The sequence below is a fragment of the Pyricularia grisea genome (genome assembly GCF_004355905.1).
Source record: "Pyricularia grisea strain NI907 chromosome Unknown Pyricularia_grisea_NI907_Scaffold_1, whole genome shotgun sequence".
Classification (NCBI taxonomy): Eukaryota; Fungi; Ascomycota; class Sordariomycetes; order Magnaporthales; family Pyriculariaceae; genus Pyricularia; species Pyricularia grisea.
In genome coordinates this window covers 5722040-5739731 of record NW_022156716.1, presented here as the reverse complement: position 1 = coordinate 5739731, position 17692 = coordinate 5722040, and the positions used below count along the sequence as shown (strand labels likewise).

Sequence of the window (17692 nt, the reverse complement as noted above, 5' to 3'; positions counted from 1 at the left end):
ATATTATGGTAAAAAGCTTTATCCTCTCTGCAGACAGCCAGTCTACTTACAAAGGTAGGGTGTATGCACATAAGATATGGATGTCAACTTGAGCGAGCCAGCACCTGTCGATAATACCTACCGTAAAACCTCCGTAATGGAACAGTAATAAGGCTGTGAGGGGAAGCTGCTCCCCCAGTTGGGGTAGCTCCAGTATACAACTTAACCCTAACCCAGCAGGAAAATCCCTACATCGACCCAAGTCTCAATCGCGACTCGCAGCTCGCCTCACCAGCCAAACCCAGTAAATATTTTTATCACATCAACTTTGAAATTGCCAAAAAGTCATCGCACTGAAGCCACAAGCACGTCATGGTTCGTATTAAGGAGCGATATTTGCTAGTCAATATACTCTACCCTGACGCGCTCAAGAACGTCAAGCCAAACGAACCGGACCTCGCCGTCCTTCACAAGCCGACAACGAATGACTTGACACCCCAGGCTATCCTAAGAGCAATTCGGGAACAGGTCAGAGTATTGTTTGGAGACTACGGCTCTGGTCTTATCGAGCGAAATCTCCTGGGTGAGTTGCCATGATTTCGGGTGCCATGGCTTGCAGTGGCTTCCGCGAGGGCTTCCTTCATCTGACCTAATTTATAGTCAAATATCTGTCTAATGCTACTTCGACCTTCATCCTTCGCGTTCATCGGGAGCAATATCGCCTCGTGTGGGCGGCCCTGACTTTTATGGATGAGCTTCCCATCAAGAATGGGCAAGCCTGCACCTTTCGTGTTGTCCATGTTGGAGGCACGATGCGTAAAGTCGAGACAGCGGCGATTCGGCGACATAAGGCATTGAAGCTCGCTGTGGAAAAGCAAATGGCTGGCAAAGAATCCGACGTGCTGGACACACTGTTTGGCTCCAGTGACTCTGCCCACCGCATGCAGGGTGTGGTTCTTGACGCTGAAGATGAGGATGACAACGCCGGCGAAGTGGACGAGGAAGAGGAGGACGACGGCTGATCTTCGCTCGTTAAAATCTGTGACTGATTCTAGGTTGCTGTCGCAGCCTTCACTTCTTTGTCCGGGTCACTGTGATACCGCTGTCTGGGAATCGAGCACCCGGGCCCCCCATCAAGTCGTCATCGCCCTCTTCAGCCGCTGCTGCCTCGGCCATGGCCTCTTGGGCCTTGACCTGTTCCTCCCATTCGCGCTGCTCCATCTCATCATAAGCCTCTTTGTTATCAATCCAGCGCTCCTGGATATCTTGGGCACCCATTAGGGAGCCCTCATTGCGCATGGCCACCTGCCAAACGGTATCGTTGGCTCCCTCGGCCCCACCAAACACGTACCCGTTGGCACGATCGAGCACTCGGAGCAAATGCATCATACTTTTCTTATTCTCGACAGCCAAGACCTCGAACCGAACGAGTCCAAAGTCTTCAATCAAGTTTGCGACGGCTCTGTTTAGCTTGGCGAACTTTTCACTGCGCAGTGAGGGATTCTCGGCTTCGAGCTCGGGGAGGAGATATGAAAGGTCTTGGACCTCGGTGTAAAAATCGAGATTAAAGGCGAGTCTGTCATAGGACGAGACCTTGTCAATCTTGGTGAGGACGTTGACATGGGAAAGGTCCATCTGGAGCATGGCGCGCAAGGCAAGGAGGAGATTCGAGATGTACAAGGATGGCTGAGTGAGGCAAATGCTGTCCGAGAGGTGAACAACGACAAGCTACAGCGAGACAATTTGATCTGTCAGCAGTTGTCTTCACAGAACGTCATGCCATCCGCATCCTACGGGGCGAATGTTGCTGGACAAATCACGTACTCTGTAGCCGAGCTTTTGTAACCTGAAGAAGATATTGCGCAATGAATTGTGATGTGTGTACAGCTCGACTTGGCCTGGGCAGTCGAATAGTATATAGTCGTCCCCGAGCTCTCTCAGACCTTCTTCCAACCACTCGAAGTTATGCTCCAGCTCTTCAATAGCGTAGAGGATGCCACCGTTTGGCCCCAAGTTGTCGTCTCCCATGATTTCCTCCAGCGTGACAAGATTTCGTATGTCCAGGGCACATGGATAGCTCGTATGGTCGTTGGCCGGGTCAAGGTTTACTACAGAACAAGCTCTCCCTATTGCGCCTAGAAATTGATGCACTTTGAGGTTGACGCGGTCAGCCTTGTCTTTGATCAGCTAGCTTTCATCGGCGCAGCGAGTGAGGGGTGAACCCGACTTACTGCCATCACAGTAGGTGCTCTTCCCAGCGCCGGGAGACCCCACTACTAGCTGTCCAAAAGGCATGATTGCAAAGTATAGTGTGAGGAGTTACTAAAATCTCATGCAGTCGACAACTTCTTGTGCATTTGCTCCTGGTCCGTCCCATATGATTTTCAAGCTCGGGGAGAATGTTCGATCGCATTCTGACGGGGACAGGAACCCTGAAGAAGTTGCGTCAGCGGCGGGCCCACTGAAGCTTTACCTACCCTGCAGGTACAACCCGCAATTGGCACCGGGGCAACGGGTCCGTTATCACCATGTGACAGCCAAACCAAAGAGAGGCGATAACGACAGCTCAAGCTTCCGTCTCCATTGAGCTCCCCACCCACGGGCCTGTTAACGACGCGGTCTGCAGCATCAGAACAAACGTGACTTGAGTAACTCATCTAATCTCAAGCAACAAAACACCACTTCCTCATTACCATATTCACTTTTATTACTCAACATAATCCTGACTCTTTGGGCAAACTCGGTATTTGCTTTTTAGCAGATCGCCCCATCTCATTGCTACAGAGAAGAATAAACACAATTGAAAATGTTCGAGGCCGAGCCGGCGCCGGGCGACTGCCCAACTGCCATGAAATTTGCGCCTGGCTCTCGCAAACTATTGGTATCATCGATGGACGGCAATGTTTACCTGTATGAGCTGCAGGGCGAAGGGGAGGATGCGAGCGCGCCTCTCATACAGCAAATATCAGTTGGCTGTCCGGTCTTGGACGTCACGTTTGGAAGCGACGACAAGGAAGGATTCTGCACGGGGGCGGATTCTGCAATCAAGAGGTACGGGATCCGAGTTGACAGCAAGGATATGGTTGTTGCACTGATGCTAAAAACTACATTTAGGATTGATCTTGAGTCGGGGGATGTTACAGTTGTTGGAAAGCATGAGAAGCCAGCGAGGTGTATAATATACAGCCCCGAGTATTGTGAGTATCATATTGATGCGTCAATAGTTGTGTACTGAAGCTCCAATACTAACACAATTCAGCAATACTGGCGTCCGGCTCCTGGGACTGCACGCTACAAATATGGAATGCAAAGGACCTTTCCAAAGACCCCATCATCGTACCACTGCCAGTCAAGGTCCACGCCATGGCTGCAAGCAAAACAAAGCTTGTCGTCGGCATGCACAACCGCATGGTGCAAATTTTCGACCTCCCTGACATAGCCAAGCTTCTCGAGTCCGGAGCAAGCGGCAGCGAGAGCGGTTTGAAGCCGTGGCAACAGCGTGAATCGTCCCTCAAGTTCATGACGAGGGCGATCGCTTGTATGCCCAATGACGCCGGCTACGCGACCAGCAGTACAGAGGGACGTGTTGCCGTCGAGTTCTTTGAGAATTCGAAGGAGGTTCAGGACCGCAAGTATGCCTTCAAGTGCCACCGCGGACCGGACCCCAAAGACCCAGACACGGAGCTCATCTACCCGGTAGACTCCCTGGCTTTCCATCCAGAGTACCTGACGTTTGTCTCGGGTGGCGGCGATGGCCAGGTGGCGCTGTGGGATTCGGAGGCCAAGAGGCGTATGAAGATCTACCCGATGAACGGAGGTTTGGCAGCGCGTACGCTAGCATTCTCGGCCGATGGAAGGTTTTTAGCCATCGGCACATGCCCAGGCTTTGAGGACACCATGGAGAACTATAGTGGCAAGGGAGAATCGCACGTCTGGATCCGCGAACTTAGTGAGAAGGAGGTTAAGCCCAAGCCGAAGAAGTCAAAATGAGCCTTTACGGGTGGCTCCATCGGGAGGTTGGGAATTCGAAAAGCTTGCAATCTGATTGACGTACATATAGCGGAGAAAGGCTACTTGTTGGGAAGCTGTGAATAATACCCCTGAGTCGAACTGGTCTCCTGGTGTGTTGGTTTGGTGAAACCACGGCAGATATCGAACAGGACTGGACGATGGTTTCCTACCGGGAATCCAAAATTGGAGGTGTCCGCTCATCGCAAGCTTGATCAAACTGCCTCCGTTGAGTCGGTGGTCAGATCAGCAGGCGCTACTCTCCAGTGCAGCTCAGGCAGACATGTCCCATTGCTGCAGTAGCTCCGATTGGTTTTGCAAGAGCACGTTCCATGGTGACGAACGACGGGCTATCTATCCCATGCACAATATTCATGGCATTACGACGATCGCCACTACGGACCGATTCCACGTTGCAGCATAGACTGTGCACCACAGTGGAAACTCGTATACCCCAAACTAATTAACGATTCCCTATGAATTTGCATAGGAAGTCCCTGGGGAAGATGCCCAGTCGAGTATCAATAGATCTGATCTGTATGGAATGTGGGGGTGGACCACTTTGACAAGAATACACCCAGTTCGCCGAGCTCCTTTCCAGCCTGGAAAGAGGGGTTTTCTCAACCCCAAATTCCTTTCCCCTCATTCCAATTTCACGGTTCGGCAGATGTAAACCCCCCCCCCCCCCCCCCTTTTTTTTTCAGGGGAAGCTTCACTCTGCTCAGGGTCTCGGTTCGGCTTGGCCAATGCTTTTTCACTAAGTGGTAATTAGGCCGGGCTGATTTGCGGTCGATCCCCAAGTTGCTTGGTCCGTCTGCTCAACCGCATGTGTTTTTCCTGACTAGTCTTGAGGTTACCAAATGCCTACCTGTCGTGCCCGAATTCATTCTATTGGTATCTTGCAAGGCGGCCTGATGTAAAGCAGTATAGCGCTTCTCCTTTGACAAAGTAGAAGCGTTCTATTATCAGGGTGCTTAGCAGGAGCAGAAGGGTGCTTAGCAGGAGCAGAAGGGTGCTTAGCAAGAGCTTGCGAAAAGAAAACGGATCATGTCATGCTCAAAATATCAGTTTCATATCAAGTCTTGCTGCTCTTCTCTCTATATATGGGTACACAACTATGAGAAGGGAACAACAGGAATAATAAGTGAACTTGGGTGTTCACCACCAAAATGTACTCGGTGCTCTCCCCTGTTGAGCTCATGCTCTGGGCGAGGACCAGAGAATGAGGTGTACTCGGCTATGCTGGGGAACTGTCCACCAATCTGTGATCAAGATTTCGTGTTAGTGAGAATTCACACAAAACTTCAAAGACCGGTTTGGTGGGCCTCTTGTCCTCAAGAAAAGGTTGCAAAATCACTTACCCTCACGCTAACCTGCTCGCCGGCGTCAAAGTCGGTACCCATGGCCCAGATGCCAATCTCCAGCTTGACGACGGTGCCAGGGTTGATCTTTTCCTGCTTCTCGTGCGGGTGAAAGGGGAACTGGGGATGTATGCTCTTGGAGCTATCGATGGCCCGTTGTGACGCCCTGAGGATTCCCATGGGGCCGAGGTGCAGGTTCAAACTGGCCATGTCTTTTTCGGGAATGTCCTCTATCCGTTCCACAGGCGTGGCCTTGAAGGGCATGTTGAGGTGCATGAGCGGGTTTCCATCCTTGTCCTTTTTGCGGATGATGGCGAAGACGGTAAAGTCGTCACGGGCGTCGCAAGAGACGTAAACGACGGCCTTGGGCAGACCGATCAGGCGAGACTTCTCGGGAAAGACGTAGCTGAACTCTGCGAAGCTCTTGCGGTCCTCCGAGTTGTATGTGACACTGACACTCGAGGCTGTCGTGGTCGTCGCCAGGCCGCCGTTGGGCTGGAAGAACAGCTCCCTGTACTCCGTGTTTGGCACCGGGAAATCCGGGATCACGATGTCGTCGATGGCTTCCCTGTTTCCAAACTGCAATGCCGACCATCGTACCTTGGGCGTCTTCTCTTCCCATTTGTTGTCCATCTCTCTGAGGTAGCGGTCGAAAAAGTCCCGCAGTTCCTCATGAGCATGTTCCTCGCAGTACAGCTCGTACCACTCCTGTTTGCTGCTCCAGTGAATCCATTTTTGGTTTCCTGGAATCTCCATCCAGGCCCTGATGCAGCCCATGGTGTGGATGGAGCTAACGTCGGAGCCGCGGATGTAAGCTGGACACTTGATCTTGGTCAAGTCGACCCGCTTGTCCTTCCAGTATTTGTTTTGCGTCGGTGACCGGCGGTACATTTCAGCAAAGTCCTCAAGACCCGAGTTGGGCTGTCCACGCACAATTGCCTTTGCAATAAGGTCAAAGTTGCTCATGGAGAACCAGCCACCTCGGCAGAACTGCTCACGATACATGTCAGCCATGCCCTCCCAAGGCGCAATGGCCTTAAGGGACGGGGGTTGTTGGGCAGCGATGAACCATTGCGCAATCGCCAATGCAGAGTTGCCAGCCATGCCGATGTTGCCGTTACACCATGGCATTTTGGCAACGGCCTCTACCACGTCGTAACCGTCCTCGGCATCCTGGCTGCCCATGACACAGATCTGACCATCGCTGTTTCCAGTGCCACGGGTGTCGACGCTCACTATGGCGTAGCCCTTGGGGCACCACCAGGCCGGGTCCAGGCCCTCGAACTTCTCGAGTCCGCTGAGCCTGTCCTTGGGAACACAGCAGTGCCAGGTCGTGATGGGCAGCATATCGAGGGCTGAGTATTTTTTGCCGTAGAACGACCAGCTGAGAACAGCTGGGACCTTTTCGGTGGTGCCTGCTGGACGGTACACGTCTATGTAGAGACGAACCCCATCGCGGACAACAACCTCGACATCATGCTCGAGGATGATGTCGCTGTCAAGAGCCTTGGCACCTTGAGATTCGAATGGTCTTGAGCCAGCCTTTAAAGTCTCGACTTTGCCTGGATGGAATCCTGTGTAGCCGTTCTCGCCAACTTTGGGCTCGCCGATGCGCCTTGTGGCGACCTGAACGGGAGGAGGCATAGTAGTTTCCGGGCTTGTATGCAACAAGACTTGTTTTTTAGAGGAGATGTGAGGTAGGGGAAAGAAGTAAGTTTGCCTTCTAAGTCTGGATGGCAACTGAAGCAATAATCTCAATGAGCGCAAAGTGGGCTTGGATAAGGGGGATAAAGGGAACGAACATGAACTGCCACTTTTGTTGAGGGAGATACTATCTCACATTATACTACAGTTTCTGCAAGCCCTGGTGGAGAAGTTGATGCATCTTGTTTGACATTATAACTTCCGTGTTCGGGTATGAAATCTTCCTCGGTATCAAGATGAACCGACCCGGGTGCAAGACCGGTTCCTCCGAGTGCGCGGCTTACATTCCGAAGGGTTGATAGAGGGGTATACGTTGAAACTTGTGTAGTAGGCAAGTTTACATGTGGCTGGGTCCAAGCGATTCAAAAGCTGAACCGAATATTGGGGAGGAAATCCTTGGTTGACGGTTAGTGAACAGCTGATGGATACACGGACAGGATACCGAGTAAATTTGGCAGCGGGCGAATCGGTTGAGTTAGTGGAATTTCAGGGGATGCGGGGTTTTGCGGGGCCCCAGACTGCGTGACATAGTGCGTACAATAGTGGCTCGGCCCCATCCAATTTCGACCGACCCAACCGACGTGGTACAGTACCTATTCCGTCAGTTCAGCATCCCTGAGAACGTGTAAGTGCTGGTTCCATCGGCTCGGCTCGGAAACATCCAACGACATGGACCGTGACCACCGGCGTGGGCCCCCATGATGCCCGGGACGACAAACGTTCTTGACCTGGAATATCTGCCGGGGGACGTCGTTGTAAATGTTTTATTTGCCTATTTATTGCAACATCTTTACCTCCTTTTCTTCAGTCGGTAGAAAAAACTTCTTCATACCAATATTCTTTTCAACCCTGATAGCTCAAAGCCGGAGGCTACACTGACATTTTTCTCAACAACTAAGCCACCTTCATATTGCTTGCTCACTTACCTCTACCATGTCCACTACTACCACTACCACGACAACCACCGCCTTTGCGGTTGACAAAGAGGCAAAAGAGCGGCAGGTTGCCACCAAGTTTGAGACCAAAGACCTCGTGACTTTTGATGAAAACACCGTCTATGGCGACTGGAGAGACGAGTTCCACAAGAACGGCTGCGTCTTGATCAAGGGAGCCATCACCCCTGAGAAGGCCAAATACTATGCCGACAAGCAAATCCAATGGCTGAAGAACTTTGAGCTTGGTTTCGACGAGAATGATCCAAACACATGGACCGCCGAGCACCTGCCCGTCAGCTTCAAGGGTGGCATGTATTTTGCATACGGATCTACCCACGAGAAGATGGCATGGGAAGCTCGCAGCGAACCCGCCATTATTGACATCTTCACCAAGCTCTGGGGCACCAACGAGCTTATCACCTCGTTTGATGGCATGAACATCTCTCTTCCAAACCGCAAAGATCTCAACTGGAGCCCATGGCCTCACTGCGATCAGAACCCTCGCCGCAAGGGGTAAGTTCTGATAATTGCTGCTGCTACGTCTGTAATATAATGCCCTTGCTAATCATCTTCTCTCTTTAGCATGCAAGCCGTCCAGGGTCTGCTCAACTACTCTCCCAACGGCCCCAAGGACGGCGGTCTCATGCTCATGAAGGGCTCTGCCAAGCTTTTCAACGAGTTCTTCTCACACAAGCGCGAGTCGGCCGACCATGAGGACGCCCCGCCTCCTGAGCTCGAGTACATGGACCTCTTCCTCTTTAGCGAAAAGGACCTCAAGTGGTTCGAGGAGCGCGGCTGCGAGATGTTCAAGGTCGACATGGAGCCCGGTGACTTTGTGCTGTGGGACTCGAGGACCATCCACTACGCCCGTCTCCCCGAGGGCAACCAGATCCGCAACGTTCAGTACATCTGCATGACGCCGCGAAAGTTTGCCGAGCCAGAGGCCCTCGAGGCCAAGAAGTACTGCTTTGAGAACTATATCGGCACCACCCATTGGCCGCACTGCAACATCAGGGTCGTGACCGACAAGCCCATGAGGAATGGGGAGGTGTGCCCCAAGTACAGGACGGAACCGTTTGAGAAGCCAGAAATCAACGAAACTGTTCTGAAGCTGGCTGGTGTTAAACCATACAACTAACATGTTGTTGGCCTTGTTTGGTTTTTTTTTGGTTTTTAAGCCTGTACATTTGAAATGCCATCATTTGTTTACCTATATATGTTTGATCCTTTGGTGGTGAGTGCTACAACTAGAAAGGTTATTCAACACCTGAGGAATAATGACGAATATCTTTCTGTTCAGTTTCGGTTGCCTAAGCATCGTCTCGGCATGCGCCCACGAGTATTAATATATCGGCCCTTTGCCCTGTAGCTGCTACTTTATAGCCCTAGCGGATTTAAATAGTTCCAGCTATTATCAGCTACACATCAAACGGTGTATGCTTTTTTAAGCAACAGGTGATGATATTCCTGGAGTGGTTCCATATAATCATTATGCTCCAGTGCCGAGGTACTTGTCCAAATCGACGTTGCTATAAAGTTGCTGGCGCAGGCGCTCAGTCTTCTTCCGGTCCTCCTCCGCTTTTTTGCGAACCTTTCCAGCATCAAGCAGCTTCGGCTTAGGTTCAGATTTCTTCTCCTTCTTACCATCTTCAGACTTGACATCAATCCCCAGGCCTGCGTTATCTTCTCGGACAGTCCCCTTGAGCGGATAAACAATGCCCTGAGCATCGGCGCCTAGGCCTTTACGTGAATCCGGGTCCCATCCGTACGATCTGAGGTAGGTCAGGCCCATGCGAGATCTATCCAGGGCGGAGGGTGGATGTGAGTGCTGGAGGCTGAGCTGGTGCGCCATCGTCGTCTGGTGCTGGCGATGGTCTTGCTCTGTGGTGCCTACCGAAACCTTGCACGTCTCGCAGAATATTTTCGGCGGACCATCGGTTGCATCCCCGTCTTTGGTCTCGGACGCGGGCTGTGTCTTGGCTTTCCCCATGACGATGCTGAGGTATGCATCTGCGGCGGACTGACCGGCCTGGGCCGATGCTAAAGATGGCTCCGATGCGACAGACTGCAGAGCCGACGATGCGGGAACAAATTTGACGGGTTCCATGCGGATGCCGCTGCCAAAGGGCCGCCTTTGGTGGAGGGGCACATCATCTTCATCCTCGTCGTCTCCGACTGCTGCATCCCGGCGCGTTTGAGTCATGGTGACCTTTTTTTGACCTTTTTTTTTTTTTCTCCGTCTAGGCGTGAAAATGAAAGTACTACCTCGGGGAAAACACCATGGTGGAGACTGGGCGCAATAAGGATCTAGGAAGATTGATCGCGATCTAGAGGCGTTAACCTTGTAGCACTATACTACCCAAGTTTTCTAGGGACTCGCCAAAATCTTTCGCATGGAGTACGATAGAACACGAGGAAGAAGTGGGGAAGATGTCCACTTTGTTCGAGAAGCATACTATTTCAGGTACCGCCCTATCATTATCTCTCATTGATCTAGGGATCAAACTGCCAAACAACTACACATATGCTTGCAATCGCAATCAAATCCCAATGCGAATCAGTGGGAGTGAAAAGGAACATCCTTACGTTTCATTAATGCTAAACACAGCGATCTGATAGGATCTAAATTAGAACCGATTTATCCATAAATATAGGACTTAGGAAGAGGGGGGAAAAAAAAGGAAAAATAAGAGACAGAAGGGAGAAAAAAGTACCAAACGCAAGGGTTGGGATGCATTGAACTGTATCGCTCAAAAAGACAAAATTTGCTTGTGTGAGACCCTTCAGTCAGACATTGGTCTCAGGCGGCCTATAGTGACTACACGATAATGGTTCAGTGTCTTTTGCGTGTCAGCCATGTGCACCGCGTTTTACCATATTTTTTTTCTTCTTTGTTCTGCGTGAGTCGAGCTACATTATACTGCTTAGTTGGCTTGTGGCACCAGCACAAGGGGCTACCAAAGTGACACAGCTGTAGTGTATGAGAATTTACTCTGTACTCGCTGATCAGGAGCTGAAGCAACGCTCGGTCGCCTTTGGTGGGGAAGTTTTCGGGACTGGGACTCCCATAGACATAACTGAGTAAGTAATACAAGGTGAACAAACATGCTGCATCGCGTCTATGGGGAGGCTAAATAAGGGGATCCCGTGTGGGGGAGAGCACCCCATCCGGAAGCTTGTACCAAGTAACGCTGTGACGCTTGCAGTATAGGATACTCGGAACTGGAAGTCCAACGCTGATCCATGTGAACAAAGGAAGGACAACTAACTTTCACACGTAAGCGACCGAGTACTAACTGACCGATTGTCATGGTCCACGCATGGGTTGCATGGGTTTGGAGATGGAGGGCTGGCTATTCTCAGTACTGCTGTACTGTACTGTAGGTTTACGCGTCATGAAAATTGCATACAGCACGATTCTATTTACAGTGTTTCCTTCCTTGGGCACTTGAAGAACTCAAAAGCTAAAGTAAGCAAGTAACTAACTAACTTGGATGCTGATTGAACAGGTTGTGTGGACCTTTGTCTGTTTGCATTGGATCTTATCCTGCATGGTAAACCCAGCGAAATACTTGCAGGCGGCAATGCAACCCGATCAACTTTTTTTTTTTTTTTTTTTTTTTTTTTTTTGCACGACAAGGTAGTAAATCTCACGTAGTACACGTACCAACGTAGTAACGGCACAAGTGATTACATACGTGGTAGTAGACACCGGCCTTCCGAAAACCCACAGGGAATAAATGTTGGCCCATTTAGGGACACTTTACAGGCAAAGCCCTGCTGGACTTGTCATTTCATATTCGGATCACAAACTTGTCATAATCTGGTTGGGATCTCGAACCCTGATAGATGAAATGAAATCAATACTCTGTAAAATATCGGACATCTCGCCTGTGAGTCTTGCATTTGTCGGAAAGGAGTGTGGCCTCATGGAAATTTTAGTCTGAGGCCCGCCTGGGGTTTGGGATGCCGAGAAAATTTGGACGTTTCCGCTTCTTCATCCGTGCTATTGATTGCAACTCTGCACCAGTCAGGGCAAGCCACCTTCTTGACTTGATGGGCGGGTCACCCGTCCATCCCTGTTGTGAATGCCGCCCGCACACAAGAATGCGACGCGTTCCCTTCGGAGACTTATATATTGGACAATTGCTTATTAGCTCCGTCTTAGCGGGCTGTCGTCACAACAGAGGTCGTGTCGAGGAGGCTGGCCAGAGCACGGGACGGCAACCTGCCCAGCCCAGCCCCCAGGTGCTTAGAGTGCTTCTACGGTCGGTACGTGGTAGATTCTAGTCGGGCTACCTGTTTTGGTTTTTAGCCCCCGCCGTGCCAAGTAGTGCGCCTGTAGGTAGCATTCATCGCGCCTAACAAATCTCACACCCTCGCTTCCCGGCGGCAGCTAGTGCACAGACAACGTTCTCTTGGCGAGCGACGCCACCCTGCACAGCCGTCCCACCTTGGATTCTAAATGCCTGTCATTGGTCCAAACAACATACCTTTTGGTCGGCTGTGAAGTCAATCGAGTTAATTTTGGCACTTCCAAAAGTGGGAAAAGTGTGGAGGCAAAGCAAGTCGACGCCTCGAACCGCTTACTTTGTACCTACATACAAGCTACCACGTCAAGCACATACTGTAGGTACGATCCGGTGCTGTACGTACAGCGGTCTCGCGCAGGTCCGCTTTCTTTTTGTTCGTTTTTCCCCCTCTCTGCATTGGATCCGTCTCCGATTTGGCACGCCGCAAGCTGCATGCAGGCAGGTGATCATTTCGTTGTCGGTCTAAACTCACATGTGTGGGTTTGCCCGCGGAGAGGGAGTTTGGGCCATCAATCGGAGGGTCTGAGATTGTCAGATTTGTCCATGGTAATTTCGTGTCGTCTTACTCTCTCATCTCACCCGCTCACTCAAACTCCCTAACGTAACCGAAGCGGTTCTTATCCCGTGTTGCACTCGTCTACCATACATTAAACTTTTCATCTTTTCTTTTTGATCTTTGTCGTCATTTCCCAGCATTTTGGTCCGTGTGATTTTCACATCTCCTGGTCTGCTTCTAACCACGGGCGGAGTTGTACTTTACATACTTTTACCCTAGGCATCCTTCAATCCATCATCCATCCATTTCCGGTCTTGGTACGTTTCCCAATTCTGTCACAAAAAGACCTGACCAGGGTCCTTTCTCGAGTCTGGGCGGACCTGGATAAGCCAAGATCCGGGCTGGGCAGGCAGCATCAATCAGCAAGTCCGCTCTCTCGGGGCTTGCAGGCCCGCCTCCACCCACACCCTCCTTTGCCAGGAACCCTTGCGTGCACTGCACCTCGCCCCCCTGGCAGAACTAGCTCATGGGCAGTGATCAGCCCTGCCGCCTTCCCTGCTACTTGGGGCCGGGTGCAATTTAACATATCCACTGCTGCTCACCCTCGCTTCCTACAACATCGTTGCTCTTCCTTTTTTTTTTTGATTCCTTCTTGCATTTCTGTTTCAATTCATACAGTTAATTGCCCAAAACAACCCCCGACAAACATATTCTCCTACAGTCAGTCGATCATTGAATCGACAATCAGAAATTTGTTTTGTTTGTGTAATACAGACATCATCATCACAAGCATAGTTCATATACAAAACCTCCACACAAACATGAGGCGGGACTTCTTCCGGCGCCTGCCGCCGGCGACAGCCCTCCTCATCGTTTCGTCACTGCAGGTTCGCGCTGTAGCCATGCTACCCAGAGCCACACAAACCCTGCCATATCGCGTTCTGGACGTCGTGGCATGGCCGCCGTTGCCAACAGCTCCTGCTGTTTCCAATGCCGATTTTCACGAATTGCTCCGTCGACAAGATTCGCAGACTGTGTGTGGCTACATAAATGGGGACCCAAACTTGGCCGCAACATGCAGTGCCGGCTCTCATTGCGTTCTGGATCAGCAACACAATGTAGTCGGCTGCTGCGCAAACGGTCAGGCCGAGTGCACAGCCGGTGTATACACTGGCTGTGTTGACTACAACAGCGGCCCGCAAACCGTCGTTAACCCCTACGTCTACACGTGCGCCGGAAGCGACGTCTGCTACAAAAATCAGTTTGGCGGCGGCGCATCACAATATGGATGCGGTACTGCAAGCGACCTTGCTGCCACCGTCGATGCAACAGCTTCAGGCATCACAGCCGCCGTATCCATGTCCAGCGTTGATATCAACCTCACCGAGCAGCCTACGACCGTCTCAACCCCAATTACTATTGATCCCAGCACAGGCACGAGACCTTTTACTAGCTCTTCCACTTCGTCGTCATCCTCAACGTCATCCACCTCGACTTCGGCCAGCTCATCGACATCTATTAGTGAATCAACAACCATCCCTCCCACAACAACCGGAACAAGTTCCCCCAGCGAGACTGGCGCGGCTCCCGCTGCAGGTGCCTCTTCTGTGGATAGGACGGGCGCTATCGTGGGTGGAACGATCTCAGGCGTCGCCGTTTTGGTTGCTCTGATAGCAGTCGCGGTCTTTCTCCTGCGTCGGAAAAAGAACAACGTGCGAAAGGGACCCCCAGGTCCTGGGGGAGACACCCAATACATTTCTCCAATGTCAGGAACTCAGGGCTTCCAGCGTTTGCACGACAGTAATGCTGGCTTTGAAACTGGTCTGCCGCCAGGACCCATGGCAGCGGCTGCAATTCCGGCGGGTGCCGCTGCTGGTCAGCCCCAACAGTGGCAGCAGCCGTCTCAGCAGTGGAGCATGGATGGTAACCCTCAGGTTGGTTATGTAGACAACACCGGGACGGTGAGGTATGTTGAGAACAACCCTACAGGTCCTCAGGCCGGTTACGTGGATATGGCGTCACCAGAAGCAGCGCGCAGCACAGGCTTCGTGAGTAACGAAGCCATGATGGCTGCAGCTGCCGCTCGTTACAGTGGTGTCGCTGGTGGTCAGCCCGCAAGTCATGGCACACAAGGGTCCATGGGCAACGCGGCCGATATTGCCAGCCCCGGGCGCAACAGTTCCATCATGCCAACTCCCATACAAGGTTACCACTATCCCGGGCAGTTTCCCGCCGCCTACGCCGCAGCCGCTCTCCCTACAGGGGCTGGAGCTCACAAACGAAACTCAAGCCAGGGTGGCGTCAGCAGCTATTACAACAGCGTTGTCGGCCCTTCTTCGACAGTCACCGGTCCCACAATGAACATGAGGGGAGGTGGCGGGAGTTTCAGGAGTAGTCACCCAATTGCTTCTCAATTCACATATGAGAGCTGGACTACACAACAGCCGCAGCCGCCGCCGCCTGCGGCACATGAAAACCCAGAATTGGACGATTTCTCTCGCGGATACAATGATGCACTCCAGCGAATCGGAGAAGAAGAGCCTCTGCAAACCAGTGGTAACATCAACCCAGCACACCTTGCCAGTCAGGCCGGGACTACCGATGAAGGTCTAGCTCCCCGAGACACTGTCATCTCACGGTCCAGCGCGCACAGTGTTGCGTCGAGTAATGGTGGGCGGCCGTTGTGGCATCAGAATCGGACACAGCCCAACAGGAACCAACTGTGGATGTAAATGTGGCATTGGATACTGGCCACTTAATGACTTGTTTTTTTAGGCGTTTACAGAAAAGGATACACGGGTAGATACCATTATATAAGCATAAAGCACAGGCGCTTTGTAGTTTAGCGAGATAGTAATAGCATTTGCATCCTTGACTCAACATCCAGACCGATCCAAGGTGACAAATAGGTTGTGTGCCCAAGCAATTGCCTGTCTTGTCAAGAGACTTGCTGCATTGGAACTGAACACGATGGAAACATTGATACGCATTGTCTGTCAATCCGCAGACTAGCTTACTAGACACTACAATATTACCTGACCCAGCTGGATTGCACTAATGGGTGGCTTCCAGAACGCAGACGAGCATTGGGATCCCACCATTGAAAGATCGGCATTAACAATTGGGACCTTTAATTAAGCAATTCTTTATTCATTGGTTAGCAGTTATATTTAACCCACACGGATAACTTCTATTAATAATAAATACTTTTTAACAGTTAACAAGTAAATAATAAGTAGGTAAGTAGGTAGGTAGGTAGGTAGGTAGGTAGGTTGGTAGGTAGGTTGGTAGGTAGGTAAGTAGGTAGGTTGGTAGGTAGGTAAATAAATAGGCAGTTGAATAAACATGTAAAATGGATTAAAATGGAAATACTTTTATTTTCGTATATATTAGTAATTATTAAATAAAATCGGTTATTTAAATCTTGGTTTTCGGAAAATTTTGCCATTGCAATATTTTTTCCAACCCATCCCTATTAATAATCCGGGCATTTTTACCCAAAAGTTTTTTCGAAATTTAGCTAAATTTGCAATTTTGCCTTACGGCCAATTAGTGGTTAACGTTAATTATTGGGAATTTTATATAATTTGGTAAATAAAAAACGTATTTTTTTTTAATTAATTAATTTTTACGGCCGAAAATAACCGGTTTTATTTTCCACCAAATTTAAAATAATTTCGCTTATTATTTTGGATAATAAAAACAAAATTTCCGGTATTTTATAAAAAAATAGGGCCTTATTTTCCCCGGTTATTAACACCCTATAAAAAAATAAAATCCCAAAATTTTTATTTATATAAAAATTTTGTCGAAATTATATAAAAAAACCAAACCCAATTTAATAAAAATTAAAAAACGTTAAAAAAAAAAAATCCAAAAGGTTTATAAAATATTAAATCCGCAGGATATTTTAACCGTTTGTATATAAATTTTATTAACCTTTTTGGATTGGAATATTTTAATAATAAATATTTAAATGCTGGTTTATTTGCGTAAATGTAAAAAAAAATTAATCCTTTTCCGTTGGGTTAACCACCATGGTCGGAATTTAATGGTAAAACGGTGGATAATGGCCTATAATCGCCTTTTTCGGGGGTATTAAAGCGTAAATATGGTTTTTATTCCGTTTTTTAAACGGTTGGATTATTTAATATATATATTATTTTATTGGATTAATATATATATATTGAAATATACTTTGGCCGGGCCGAATAACCCAAACCAAAATATAAATTTTATTTACTTTTTCGCCACCAGCGGTAGCCGGCGACGGTATAAAGATTAAAACGGTTAAAAGGGCCGCAAATTTGTTATCGTCCAAATAACAAATTGCGGAAATTTTGCTCGAGTTGGCGGTATGGTGGCGATGGCCGGCGACGGCACAAAAATTGAAACGGCCAAAAGGGCCGCAAACTCGTCGTCGTCCAAGGGGCCGGAAAGCATCCCCGGACCTTTTGATGGCTGGACCATCTCCTCCATAGCTTTAATAAATTGCGGAAATTTGCTCGAGCTGGCGGCATGGTGGCGGTGCCGCAAAAGAAAAGGGGAGAGAGGAAGGTATTAGAGAGAAGAGTTGTTTCCGCAATAAAACAAGGTTAAAATAAGTGAAGTTAAACTAATAAACTGCGTTTATCTTGAAAACAGCCATATCACGAGAAAGGGAGAAGAGAAGAGGGGACGGCAGGATAAGAGAAGTCGAAAACGAGAAAACGAGAGAGGCAGAGAACGAAAAATAATATCCACCATACCATTGTAATTGTGCAACCATATCAGCCCCACTCAAAGGAGCAACAGGTGCTTCTGCCATATTAGGGTGACAGTAATCGCTCCTTCCATACGGGGAGATCGATACCCACTTTTCTGCATGTGGCTCAATCTTTCCCTAAACGGCAAGAG

General features: G+C 49.8%; 8 protein-coding genes across 8 annotated transcripts; 4 read left to right on the top strand and 4 right to left on the bottom strand.

The window, feature by feature from the left end:
* Positions 1-288: 288 nt before the first annotated feature.
* On the bottom strand, positions 289-2346 carry PgNI_01761 (uncharacterized protein). The gene is made up of 4 exons (XM_031121833.1): positions 2211-2346; positions 1804-2129; positions 629-1707; positions 289-558 (listed from the first exon to the last, which is right to left on the bottom strand). The coding sequence occupies exons 1-3, from the start codon at positions 2272-2274 to the stop codon at positions 1051-1053; spliced, it is 1047 nt and encodes a 348-aa protein (XP_030986568.1). The 5' UTR covers positions 2275-2346; the 3' UTR covers positions 289-558; positions 629-1050.
* Positions 352-1001, top strand: PgNI_01762 (uncharacterized protein; the record flags this gene model as incomplete). Its single annotated transcript, XM_031121834.1, has 2 exons — positions 352-562; positions 640-1001. 2 exons carry the CDS (start codon positions 352-354, stop codon positions 999-1001), a joined length of 573 nt encoding a protein of 190 aa, XP_030986571.1.
* Positions 2347-2601: 255 nt separating the features above from the next.
* PgNI_01760 (uncharacterized protein) lies at positions 2602-4537 on the top strand. Its single transcript, XM_031121832.1, has 3 exons — positions 2602-3030; positions 3094-3176; positions 3239-4537. The coding sequence occupies exons 1-3, from the start codon at positions 2786-2788 to the stop codon at positions 3967-3969; spliced, it is 1059 nt and encodes a 352-aa protein (XP_030986569.1). The 5' UTR covers positions 2602-2785; the 3' UTR covers positions 3970-4537.
* Positions 4538-5043: 506 nt separating this feature from the next.
* PgNI_01759 (uncharacterized protein) lies at positions 5044-7458 on the bottom strand. The gene is made up of 2 exons (XM_031121831.1): positions 5349-7458; positions 5044-5249 (listed from the first exon to the last, which is right to left on the bottom strand). Exons 1-2 carry the CDS (start codon positions 6990-6992, stop codon positions 5103-5105), a joined length of 1791 nt encoding a protein of 596 aa, XP_030987949.1. The 5' UTR covers positions 6993-7458; the 3' UTR covers positions 5044-5102.
* Positions 7459-7656: 198 nt separating this feature from the next.
* PgNI_01757 (uncharacterized protein) lies at positions 7657-10308 on the top strand. Its single transcript, XM_031121829.1, has 2 exons — positions 7657-8500; positions 8570-10308. The coding sequence occupies exons 1-2, from the start codon at positions 7986-7988 to the stop codon at positions 9123-9125; spliced, it is 1071 nt and encodes a 356-aa protein (XP_030987955.1). The 5' UTR covers positions 7657-7985; the 3' UTR covers positions 9126-10308.
* On the bottom strand, positions 9477-10190 carry PgNI_01758 (uncharacterized protein; the record flags this gene model as incomplete). The annotated part of the gene is made up of 1 exon (XM_031121830.1): positions 9477-10190. One exon carries the CDS (start codon positions 10188-10190, stop codon positions 9477-9479), a length of 714 nt encoding a protein of 237 aa, XP_030987948.1.
* Positions 10309-12348: 2040 nt separating the features above from the next.
* PgNI_01756 (uncharacterized protein) lies at positions 12349-13079 on the bottom strand (the record flags this gene model as incomplete). Its single annotated transcript, XM_031121828.1, has 3 exons — positions 12349-12448; positions 12616-12728; positions 13065-13079. 3 exons carry the CDS (start codon positions 13077-13079, stop codon positions 12349-12351), a joined length of 228 nt encoding a protein of 75 aa, XP_030988109.1.
* Positions 13080-13617: 538 nt separating this feature from the next.
* PgNI_01755 (uncharacterized protein) lies at positions 13618-15528 on the top strand (the record flags this gene model as incomplete). Its single annotated transcript, XM_031121827.1, has 1 exon — positions 13618-15528. One exon carries the CDS (start codon positions 13618-13620, stop codon positions 15526-15528), a length of 1911 nt encoding a protein of 636 aa, XP_030987953.1.
* Between the last annotated feature and the right edge of the window lie 2164 nt (positions 15529-17692).